Source organism: Erythrolamprus reginae, chromosome 2, assembly GCF_031021105.1.
Source record: "Erythrolamprus reginae isolate rEryReg1 chromosome 2, rEryReg1.hap1, whole genome shotgun sequence".
In the NCBI taxonomy this organism is placed as follows: Eukaryota; Metazoa; Chordata; class Lepidosauria; order Squamata; family Dipsadidae; genus Erythrolamprus; species Erythrolamprus reginae.
The window spans coordinates 7,963,421-7,975,416 of NC_091951.1; the positions used below are offsets into that span (position 1 = coordinate 7,963,421).

Consider the following 11,996-nt stretch of genomic DNA (forward strand, 5'->3'; position numbering starts at 1 on the left):
GCTGACAGAGAGAGAGAGGGAGGGAAAGTAAGTGAGAGAGATAGAGAAAGGGGGGGGGAGAGAGATAGCAATAGAGAGAAATAGAAAGAGAGAGAGAGAGCAAGAGGGAGAGAGAGAGAGAGAGAGAGAAAGTGAGAAAAAGAGAGAGAGCAAGAGGGGGAGAGAGAAAGAGAGAGAAATGACTCTTGATTTAAAGCATATGGTAAAAAGCACCCAGATAACAGAGAAAACCCCCCCCCAGCCGTTTGTGTTTGTGTGTGTGTGAACTCTTGAACCATTTCAAATAGCTCACCTGTTATTGGAAATGGTTCGAGAGTTCACACACACACACACAAGGGGGGAGGACACAGGGATGGAAAAAGAGAAGATAGTAATAATAGTAATAGATTTTGGTTTTGTTTTATTATTAATTTCTTTTAATAAAAAAGAAGGGAATTTTTTTCTTATTTATTTATTTATACTTCTATGCCACCCAGTCCCCAAGGGACTGCCGCTCAGACACTATATTTTTCCGCCCGCCCCGAAAAAAAATTAGAGGGAACATTGTTGGGGAGATTGATGGCAGAGGCTGCTGAACCCCAGCAAACTACAAGGCTCTGGCCTTTTCAGAATTGGTTGCCCATGAGCAGCAGGCCAGCGTATGTGCTTACACAGAGTTCAACTTGGGTGAGTAGTGAGCCATCGCCCGCACTGGGGACTGCTGAATGAAGGGCCCCGTTTTTTAATGGAATGCCTTTCCACACTTCTTGCATTTGTGAGGTTCCTCTCCAGTGTGGATCCTTTTATGGGATTTCTGAGTAAAGTTCTTCCCACACTCGGTGCACTTGTGTGGCTTTTAATGTGAATTAAGGTCACTGCGCTGGTTGAAACGCTTCCCACACACCACGCATCTGTACGGTTTCTACCCGGTGTGTATCCTCTTATGGGACGCAAGTTGAAAGTTGTGGGTAAAATTCTTCCCACACTCGTGACACCGATATGGCTCCTCTCCTGCGTGATTCATTCTATGGGAATTGAGATTAGCCTTGTGGTGAAAGCTTTTCCCACAATCTGTGCATTTAAATGGTTTCTCCCCCGTGTGGATGATTTGGTGGGAAGTCAGATACTTGCACTGGTTGAAACTCTTTCCACATTCCGTGCATTTATATGATTTTTCCCCAGAATTGGTCCTTTCCCCGGGAGCAAAGGAACCTCTCTCATTCAAAGGTCTCTCGTAATGTTTTTTGGGTTTATTTCTCATGTTGGTTTTTCCACATTCAGAAAGGACAGCAATCCTGTTGCTGTCATTTTCTTCATCCTCTTGGCCTGGAGTCTTTTTTTTAATGCGCATTGTGTGTTCTTCGTATAAATCCAAGCCTTCTTCAGACGTTGTCTCGCTTCCCAGTTTTCTTTTGTCTTTCGAATCTCCTTTGGGAAGAGAGCCTTGAATTTCAAGAGAAGGCGAATCTGAGCTGTTTTTGCTCTCGTTTCCTGACATATTTCTTTCGTGCTCTGGGGTTTCCGCTGGATTTGCGAACTCCGCTCTCCTCTCTTCATCCCCGAACGTCTGGAAGTCTTCCTTGTTCTCTTGAAAGTGATTTCCTTCAAAGAAAACAAACGAATGAAAATTGAGAAGCAAAATAAGAACTCCCAGCACACTCACATTCATGTTTTAAAAATAATATTATTAGATATACAAAATCCACCGCATACAAAGAAAATGCAATAAAAATAGAAACATAGAAACGTGGAAGTCTGAAGGCAGAAAAAGACCTCATGGTCCATCTAGTCTGCCCTTATACTATTTTCTGTATTTTATCTTAGGATGGATATATGTTTATCCCAGGCATGTTTAAATTCAGTTACTGTGGATTTACCAACCACGTCTGCTGGAAGTTTGTTCCAAGGATCTACTCCTCTTTCAGTAAAATAATATTTTCTCATGTTGCCTTTGATCTTTCCCCCAACTAACTTCAGATTGTGTCCCCTTGTTCTTGTGTTCACTTTCCTATTAAAAACACTTCCCTCCTGAACCCTATTTAACCCTTTAACATATTTAAATGTTTCGATCATGTCCCCCCTTTGCCTTCTGTCTTCCAGACTATACAGATTGAGTTCCTGAAGTCTTTCCTGATACGTTTTATACTTAAGACCTTCCACCATTCTTGTAGCCCGTCTTTGGACCCGTTCAATTTTGTCAATATCTTTTTGTAGGTGAGGTCTCCAGAACTGAACACAGTACTCCAAATGTGGTCTCACCAGCGCTCTATGTAAGGGGATCACAATCTCCCTCTTCCTGCTTGTTATACCTCTAGCTATGCAGCCAAGCATCCTACTTGCTTTCCCTACCGCCTGACTGCACTGTTCACCCATTTTGAGACTGTCAGAAATCACTACCCCTAAATCCTTCTCTTCTGAAGTTTTTGCTAACACAGAACTGCCAATGCAATACTCAGATTGAGGATTCCTTTTCCCCAAGTGCATTATTTTACACTTGGAAACATTAAACTGCAGTTTCCATTGCTTTGACCATTTATCTAGTAAAGCTAAATCATTTACCATATTACAGACCCCTCCAGGAATATCAACCCTATTGCACACTTTAGAGTCATCGGCAAATAGGCAAACCTTCCCTACCAGACCTTCCCCTATGTCACTCACAAACATATTAAAAAAAATAGGACCCAGAACAGACCCTTGTGGCACACCGCTTGTAACCTGTCTCTGCTCAGAATACTCGCCATTAACAATAACTCTCTGATGTCTATGCTTCAGCCAGCTTGAAATCCACTGAACTATCCAGGGATTAAGTCCAATTTTCACTAATTTATCTATCAGCTCTTTATGTGGAACCGTATCAAAGGCTTTGCTAAAGTCCAGATAGGCAATATCCACGGCACCACCTTGATCCAACACCTTTGTGACATAGTCAAAGAAATCAATGAGATCAATGAGAAAATGTTTTATAGGTGGCATATGCCCCCTGCAAGGCTAGCCAAAATGTACACCAATCTCAAACCCAACTGTTGGAAATGTGGTGAGAAACAAGGTTCATATTTTCACAGAGTGGGCCTTCTCCGGGTCCCGTCAACTAAACAATGTCGGTTGGTGGGCCCCAGGGGAAGAGCCTTCTCTGTGGCGGCCCCGACCCTCTGGAACCAACTCCCCCTGGAGATTAGAACTGCCCCTACTCTCCTTGCCTTTCGTAAGCTCCTTAAGACCCACCTTTGTCATCAGGCATGGGGGAACTGAGACATCTCCTCCGGGTATATACAATTTATGAATGGTATGTCTGTATGTATGTTTGTATAAAAAATGGGGTTTTAAAAATATTTTTAAACTGTAATTTAGATTTGTTGTAAATTGTTTTCACTTTGTTGTGAGCCGCCCCGAGTCTGCGGAGAGGGGCGGCATACAAATCTAAATAATAAATAAATAATAAATAAATAAATAAATAAATAAATATGTGGTGGACCTGCAGACAAGTTAAAGAAATTTGGCACAAACTTCAAAAGTGGATAAAAGAAATAATTAAGATTGAATTGGAAATGAAACCTGAAATATTTTTGCTTGGTATCATTGAAAAGCAGGTGAATAAGGAACATTACTACTTGATACAACATTTCATAACATCAATGAGGATAGCCATAGCACAATTTTGGAAAAGTGAAAATATGCCAAATGAAAGGAATTTAATTTAAAAAAAAATGTTAGATTGTGCTGAAGCAGATAAATTAACAATGAAACTAAAAGAAAAAGAAAAAATGAAATACTACCAAATATGGGAAGATTTCTACACCTGGTTAAATAAAAGAACATCTCTTTATAGTGCTGCGAGATAAAGAAATAATTCAAAAAACAATTATCTTAAACAATCAATACAATTTTTGTTTTGATTATTTGATAAGAATCTACAACATAAGAACTTATCTATAACAATATACAACTCAAACCACTGGTCTTAACACCGCCAAGAAATTTAAAAAAAAGGAGAGGACGCTGTCAACTGTCCCTACTACAGGAGGAGAGAAGAAAAATATCTCTTGCTTGTTTTTTCATATTTTATGTAAATGTACTGTCGTTATTGTCTCATTATATATGTGTAAATAAAAAATTATTTTAGAATAAAAATAAAAATAATATTATTAGAAAAGCATTGATAGATGTATGGATTGAAATAAAGAAAAACCATTTCTTAGTACTAATGCCAGAATGGATTTCACCTATTGAAGCCATCACACCTCCGAATTTTAAAAAAGAAGGAAAGATTTGGAGATATAGAGACTTATTGGATAATCAATTAAAATTAAGAACAAAACAAGAACTACAAGAATTGGGTATTGACTTAGACCGGTGGCAATATACACAGATTAGTTCCAGATATCAAATGGATATAAAAACGTATATTTTCAGAAAAGAAAACCATATATTAGGTAAATTACTATTTCAAAATCAAGTGAAGTTAATTGGAAATGTATATAAATATTTAATAAATCATAGAATGATAGGTTGGATATTGAAAGACAACATGATCAGTTGGTGCAAAAATTTCGGCAAAGAGATAAATTTAGAAACTTGGGAAAAGATATGGGTGTATAACTGGAAAATAACAAAATCAATTTCTTTTAAGGAAAATCAAATCAAGATGTTTTATAGATGGCACCTCCCACCATATAGAATTTTCAAGATGTTTCCGACAGTTTCACCTGTTTGTTGTAAATGTAAAAAAGAAATTGGCACATACTACCATACATGGTGGACATGTTCTGAGGCTAGAAATTTTTTGGAACAAAGTAGAGAAATGGATAAATGAAATAACAAAGGAGAAGATTAAAAAATCTCCTGAATTCTTCCTACTGGGTATTTCAAATACAAAGTATAAAAAAGAAATTTATTATTTGATAATACAGTACTGTACATATATTGGTTGCGGCACGAATTTCATTTGCACAGAAATGGAAAGAAAAAGAAATACCAAAAGATGTAGAGGTATTTTAAAAAAATATAGAATGTGCAGAATTAGACATGATGACAAAACGTTTGAACAACCAAGCTGAAACAGAATTTTATAAAATATGGGATAAAGTATATGAATGATGGAATTTTTAAAATAGTATTAAAAATTAAAATACAGTATGTAAGAATTTATAACTACCGTATTTGAATTCATTATTTTGAAGGTTTTATAAGATAGAATGAAATAGTTTTAAAACAATTCTATAGTATGATAAAGTTGAAGTATTATTTTCTATATATTTTATATTTTAATTTTTTTAAATAAGTATATGATATTTTAACAGATAAAGAAATTTAACTAACATAAAGAATATAGAGTTAAACTTAATAAGAATGTAATGTGCATGTGTGACATTTCTGTATCGATCTGACTATAATTAGGGTTTTTTCTTTTTGTATTAGTTAGACTTCTATGACAAGTGGAGCAATGGTAGCTCCTTAAATGTTTAATGTTATTTGTCTTTTGTCTGTCTTTTTGAAAAATAATAAAAAATATTTTTTTAAAAAGAAAAAGAACTCACAGCACAGGAAATAAACCCAGTGTAATCCTGTCAAGGATTCTGTACTATTCAGAAAGGTGTTCAGCTGATGAATTTTAAATACTCTGGTCTAAGCCAATGGTCCTCAACCTTTCTGGCTTGGTGGATAGTGTTGGCGGAAGAGGGGATAGCAATAGCCGCACGAATCTGCCGCACAAATCCCAGCGACTGATTAGGTCCCACAGAGTTGGCCTTCTCCGGGTCCCGTCGACGAAACAATGTCGTCTGGCGGGACCCAGGGGAAGAGCCTTCTCTGTGGCAGCCCCGGCCCTCTGGAATCAACTCCCCCCAGAGATTAGATGTTTTATTAAATTGGATTGTTACATATTGTGTTTTACCATTGTTGTTAGCCGCCCTGAGTCTGCGGAGAGGGGCAGCATACAAATCCAATAAATAAATAAATAAATAAATTTCCCCAACCATTTCTTCTAACCATCAGAACAAAGAGCTGGGATCCTTACTCAGAAAGGCTAAATTTCTAGTGTTCTCCAGCATGATTTCTCGGTACAGAGATTTTTGATCAGGATCTAGCAGAGACCATTCCTCCTCGGAAAAATGCACGGCCACCTCTTGAAAAGACACGAAAACCTGTGTAAAATAGAAGAGTCGGTTTCATTTGCCAGTTTGCCCCTTTTGAGTCAACCATACATTAAACAAGAGATTTGCAAGGGATCCAACAGGCCTGGTCTGTAGGATTAAGAACCCAATGCAAGGAAATTGCCAGTTCACAAATGTAACTTAACATCAACATTTGTGCACAAAGCCCATTACATGAGAAAGTGGATAACAATTGTGATTTAAAAATGCAAAGAAGAGCAACTTTCGACATGGGGCTACCTTTAAAGAGTGTTTGGAAACTTCACATTGTGCAGAATAATAATAATAATAATAATAATAATAATAATAATAATAATAATAATAATATAATAATAATAATAATAATTTATTAGATTTGTATGCCGCCCCTGTCCGAAGACTCGGGGCGGCTCACAGCAGTAATAAAAAACAGTGTAACAATGTAAAAAATCTAATATTAAAACAAAATAAACATATAAAACCCCATCAGTTAAAACCATACAAACACATACATACCAAACATAAAATATAAAAAGCCTGGGGAGGTGTCTCAGTTCCCCCATGCCTGGTGATATAGGTGGATCTTGAGTAATTTGCAAAAGACAAGGAGGGTGGGGCCGTTCTAATCTTCGGGGGGAGTTGATTCCAGAGGGCCGGGGCCGCCACAGAGAAGGCTCTTCCCCTGGGGCCCGCCACACGACATTGTTTAGTCGACGGGACCCGGAGAAGGCCAACTCTGTGGGACCTTATCGGCTACTGGGATTCGTACGGTAGAAGGCGGTTCCGGAGGTATTCTGGTCCAATGCCATGAAGGGCTTTAAAGGTCATAATCAACACTTTGAATTGTGACCGGAAACTGATCGGCAGCCAGTGCAGGCCACGGAGTGTTTTAGAAATACGGCTGCGTGAGCTATTGTGGGGCTCCCTAGATTTGCCCACATGTCGTCAATACTCTGCGGTCTGCATTGGTTGCCAATTAGTTTCCGGGTGGCATAAAAATCTAAATAATAATAATAATAATAATAATAATAATAATAATAATAATAATAATAGAAACATAGAAGATTGATGGCAGAAAAAGACCTCATGGTCCATCTAGCTAGAGGTATAACAAGCAGGAAGAGGGGGATTGTGATCCCGCTATAAAGAGCACTGGTGAGACCACATTTGGAATACAGTGTCCAGTAAAATATTATTTTACTGAAAGAGTAGTAGATCCTTGGAACAAACTTCCAACAGACGTGGTTGGTAAATCCACAGTAACTGAATTTAAACATGCCTGGGATAAACATATATCCATCCTAAGATTAAATACAGGAAATAGTATAAGGGCAGACTAGATGGACCATGAGGTCTTTTTCTGCCGTCAGTCTACTATGTTTCTGTCACTGTTTGTGATCTTCTGACAAGCCGAGTTAATAGACAGGCCCGTTTAATGAAAGGGTTACTGACCCACCGTATTTTTTGGTGTATGAGACACACATTTTTCACACACACACACCCCTCCAAAGAGGGTAGAAATGTTGGTGCATCCCACACAACGAATACAGCTATTTTTGGTTTCCTGAACCGCTGCCCTGCATCCCATTTTTGCAAACAACCTTTACACAAAAATGGGATGTGATTGGGTTTGGGAGGTTTGTAAAGTGCTCCTGAGGGCTGGCAGAAGGCAAAAACGCCATTTTTGGGGGGCGGGGAGGCAAAAAACGGGGCATTTTTGCCTTCCCTTAGCGATGAGAAGCACTCTACAGGCCTCCCAAACACGGAGGCTTTTGGGGTCTGGATGGGTGTCAACAGACTCAAACTCAACCCTGATAAGATGGAGTGGCTGTGGGTTTTGCCTCCCAGGGACAATTCCATCTGTCCGTCCATTACCTTGGTGGGGGAATTATTGACCCCCTCAGAAAGGGCCCGCAACTTGGGCGTCCTCCTCGATCCACAGCTCACATTAGAGAACCATCCTTCAGCTGTGGCGAGGGGGACGTTTGCCCAGGTTCACCTGGTGCACCAGTTGCGGCCCTATTTGGACCGGGAGTCACTGCTCACAGTCACTCATGCCCTCATCACCTCGAGGCTCAACTACTGTAACACTCTCTACATGGGGCTACCTTTGAAAAGTGTTCGGAAACTTCAGATCGTGCAGAATGCAGCTGCGAGAGCAATCATGGGCTTTCCCAAATATGCCCATGTCACACCAACACTCCGCTGTCTGCATTGGTTGCCAATCAGTTTCCGGTCACAATTCAAAGTGTTGATTATGACCTATAAAGCCCTTCATGGCATTGGACCAGAATATCTCCGGGACCGCCTTCTGCCGCACGAATCCCAGCGACCAGTTAGGTCCCACAGAGTTGGCCTTCTCCGGGTCCCGTCGACTAAACAATGTCGTCCAGCGGGACCAGGGGAAGAGCCTTCTTTGTGGCGGCCCCGACCCTCTGGAACTAGCTCCCCTCGGAAGATCAGAATTGCCCCCATCCTCCTCGCCTTTCGTAAGCTCCTTAAAACCCACCTCTGCCGTCAGGCATGGGGGAATTGAGACCCTCTTCCCCCTAGGCCTTTACATAGAAACATAGAAACAGAAGTCTGACGGCAGAAAAAGACCTCGTGGTCCATCTAGTCTGCCCTTATACTATTTTCTGTATTTTATCTTAGGATGGATATATGTTTAACCCAGGCATGTTTAAATTCAGTTACTGTGGATTTATCTACCATGTCTGCTGGAAGTTTGTTCCAAGGATCTACTACTCTTTCAGTAAAATAATATTTTCTCATGTTGCTTTTGATCTTTCCCCCAACTAACTTCAGATTGTGTCCCCTTGTTCTTGTGTTCACTTTCCTATTAAAAACACTTCCCTCCTGGACCTTATTTACAATTCTATGCATGGTATGTTTGTGTGTATGTTTGATGTTTAATAAGGGTTTTTTAGTTATTTGAAATATTAGATTTGTCATATGCTGTTTTATTATTGTTGTTAGCCGCCCCGAATCTTATTTTGAGGTTGCCACGGGAAAGGTCTCTCACCTGCTCCTCCTGCTCTTCCGCCTGGCTCATCAGGAATCCTTCGGCCAGGGCCACTGCCTGGCAGCAGGTCTCTGCTCCACACTCCCGGACCCATCTCTCCATCTCTGGGGGCAAGAAGGACAGAAACTCTTCCAAGATCATCAGGTCCTGCATCTGAACCTTCGTGTTAATTTCCGGCTTTAGCCACTGGAGGCAAAGCTGGTGGATGTGGCTGCACATCTTCCGAGGGCCTTCCTTCCACAAGGAGTGGGACAGAGCCCTCATCTTCCTCCTGGTGATGACTCTCAGGATATCCCAAAAGTTCTCCATTTCCTTCCACGGTGCGCCCTTCTTAAAGGGGACATCCATCTCTGCCTGCAGTTCCGGGGCCGCCTCCTTTGGACGGAGAGACCCGAAGTCAGGGGCGACCGTCTTTCCCGATTCAGGAAGCTCCTTGAGGTTGGGGCTGCTTGCCACGTCCTTCCACCTCCATGGGACGTCCTTCAAACGGGGGGCGTCCATCTTCACCTGCATCCCACCTGTCTCTTTGGCAAAAGGAGACTTGAAGTCGGTGGCAACCTTCTTTAGGGGGACCTCCATCTCTGCCTGCTGTCTCAACGCCTCCTTCTTTGGAAGGGGGGACCTGACATCGGGGGCGGCCGTCTTTCCTGACTCAAGAAGCTCCTGGACGGGACCTCTGGCGACATCCTTCAAACTGGGGGTGTCCCTCTTCGCCTGCATCCCACCTGTCTCTTTGGGAAAAGGAGACTTGAAGTCGGTGGCAACCTTCTTAAGGGGGACCTCCGTCTCTGCCTGCTGTCCCAATGCCTTCTTCTTTGGAAGAGGGGACCTGAAATCGGGGGCAGCCGTCTTTCCTGATTCAAGAAGCTCCTGGACGGGGCCTCTGGCGACATCCTTCAAACTGGGGGTGTCCCTCTTCGCCTGCAGCCCACCCGTCTCTATCCTGGGAGTGGGCAGTATCTTTCTTGGGATGAAGGGGTCCTTAGGGAAGCTCTCCATGGGGGCCAATGGGAGGGACCCAGGTTCTAGTCCTGCCTCCCCCAGGGGGACTTTGGGCATCCTCCCATCTGCTGTCCCCTCTTCTTCCTCCTTCACTACCACCATCTCCTGCCATCCTGGGACTTTGGGCACGGTAGTCCCTCCCCAACCCGGAGTCACTTCTTTCTCCTCCTCTTTCACCACCACGGTTTCCAGCGATCCGGGGACTTTGGACAAGGTCCCATCAGGGGTCTCTGCTGCTACTTCTTCCTCTTCCTCCTCCTTCACCTCCTCGGGCGATTCCACCCACTCGGTAGCCCGCCAGGCCAGCAGCTCTTTACACACCAGCGCCTGCGCCTTCTCCAGCAGCGGGCGCAGCTCCCGCAGGGGCAGCTCGAAGCCCCGCTCGGCCCAGCCTTCCTTGCGCAGCACCTGGAGCAGAACCAGCAGCCCTTTGGGCTGGGCCGTCCCTTCCTCCCACGGCAGCGGCTCCAGCGCCTGGATCGCCTCCCACGGCCGCTTGGCCTCCAGCGCCCCCAGGGCGAGCTTGAGGGCGAGCGCGGTGTCCCAGCAAAGTCTTTTCCGCTTGGCCACGTACAGCTCGTCCAACAGGCCCAGCAGGGTCGCCCGGAGCGCAGACTCGCGCGCCGCTACCGGGGCAGCCGCAGCGGCGCCTCTAGTCCTCGTCCGGCGAGAGCGCTCGACCAGCGCTTGGATGCCGCGTAAAAGCGCAATCTCCAGGCGCAGCAGCCCCTGCAGCCGCTCCTGCTCGGTCTCCGAAAGCTCCGAGTCCCGGTCGAGCAGAACTTCCCGGCCGCGCTGGGCCTCTCGAAGCTGCGTGGCGAAGCGGTCCAAGTTGGGACGTCCGTCCAGCTTGACCGCCCAGCACCAGCGGGACCGGACCTCGTGGGACACGTGCGCCATCAGCAGCGCCTCCGCTTTGGCTAACTTGTCCGCCAGCTGCTCCAGGGAGAAGCGCTCGGCCGCCATTGCTTCGCTCGGCCTCGGCCCGCTCTCGTCCCCCGCCCTTTTCAAGGCTGAGCCTCCTGCCCCAATAAGGCGGAGTTCCGCCCGCCCTAGTAGTGCTGGGAAATCGCCTGCGGAGGCCCTGCAACCCGGCGCCCGGGGACGCCGCTTGGCCCGGTTTGCTTTCTCTGCCTTTAGAGCCTCCACGGCAGGGGTGGAGGAAAGGAGATCCCTTGGATCAGGGGTCTCCAACCCTGGCAACTTTTAAGACTTCGACTAGGTTTAGAAAGTTAGTTTATTTATTTTTACTTCATTTATTTTTACTTTATACAATGAAGCTGCGAGAGCAATCATGGGCTTCCCTAAATATGCCCATGTTACACCATCTGCATTGGTTGCCGATCAGTTTCCGGTCACAATTCAAAGTGTTGGTTATGACCTATAAAGCCCTTCATGGCACTGGGCCAGATTATCTCAGGGACCGCCTTCTGCTGCACGAATCCCAGCGACCAGTTAGGTCCCACAGAGTTGGCCTTCTCTGGGTCCTGTCGACTAAACAATGTCGTTTGGCGGGGCCCAGGGGAAGAGTCTTCTCTGTGGCGGCCCCGACCCTCTGGAACCCACTCCCCCGAGATTAGAATAGCCCCCACCCTCCTTGCCTTTCGTAAGCTCCTCAAAACCCACCTCTGCCGTCAGGCATGGGGGAATTAAGATAATCTTTCCCTCTAGGCTTCTACAATTTATGCATGGTATGTTTGTATGTATGATTGGTTTTATAACAAGGGTTTTTAGCTGTTGTAGTATTGGATTTTTACATTGTTTTTTGTCACTGTTGTTAGCCGCCCCGAGTCCACGTAGAGGGGCAGCATACAAATCCAATAAATAATAATAATAATAATAATAATAATAATAATAATAAT

The 11,996-nt window shown here is 44.0% G+C and overlaps 1 protein-coding gene across 1 annotated transcript in view; it reads right to left on the bottom strand.

Annotated features, from left to right (window-relative positions):
• LOC139159088 (uncharacterized) overlaps positions 1-11,148 on the bottom strand; it is a 35,885-nt gene extending 24,737 nt beyond the window's left edge. Inside the window, 3 exon segments of the mRNA XM_070736452.1 lie at positions 730-1,581; positions 5,996-6,122; positions 9,133-11,148. Coding sequence (XP_070592553.1) covers positions 730-1,581; positions 5,996-6,122; positions 9,133-11,100 — 2,947 coding nt within the window. The 5' untranslated portion in view covers positions 11,101-11,148.
• Between the last annotated feature and the right edge of the window lie 848 nt (positions 11,149-11,996).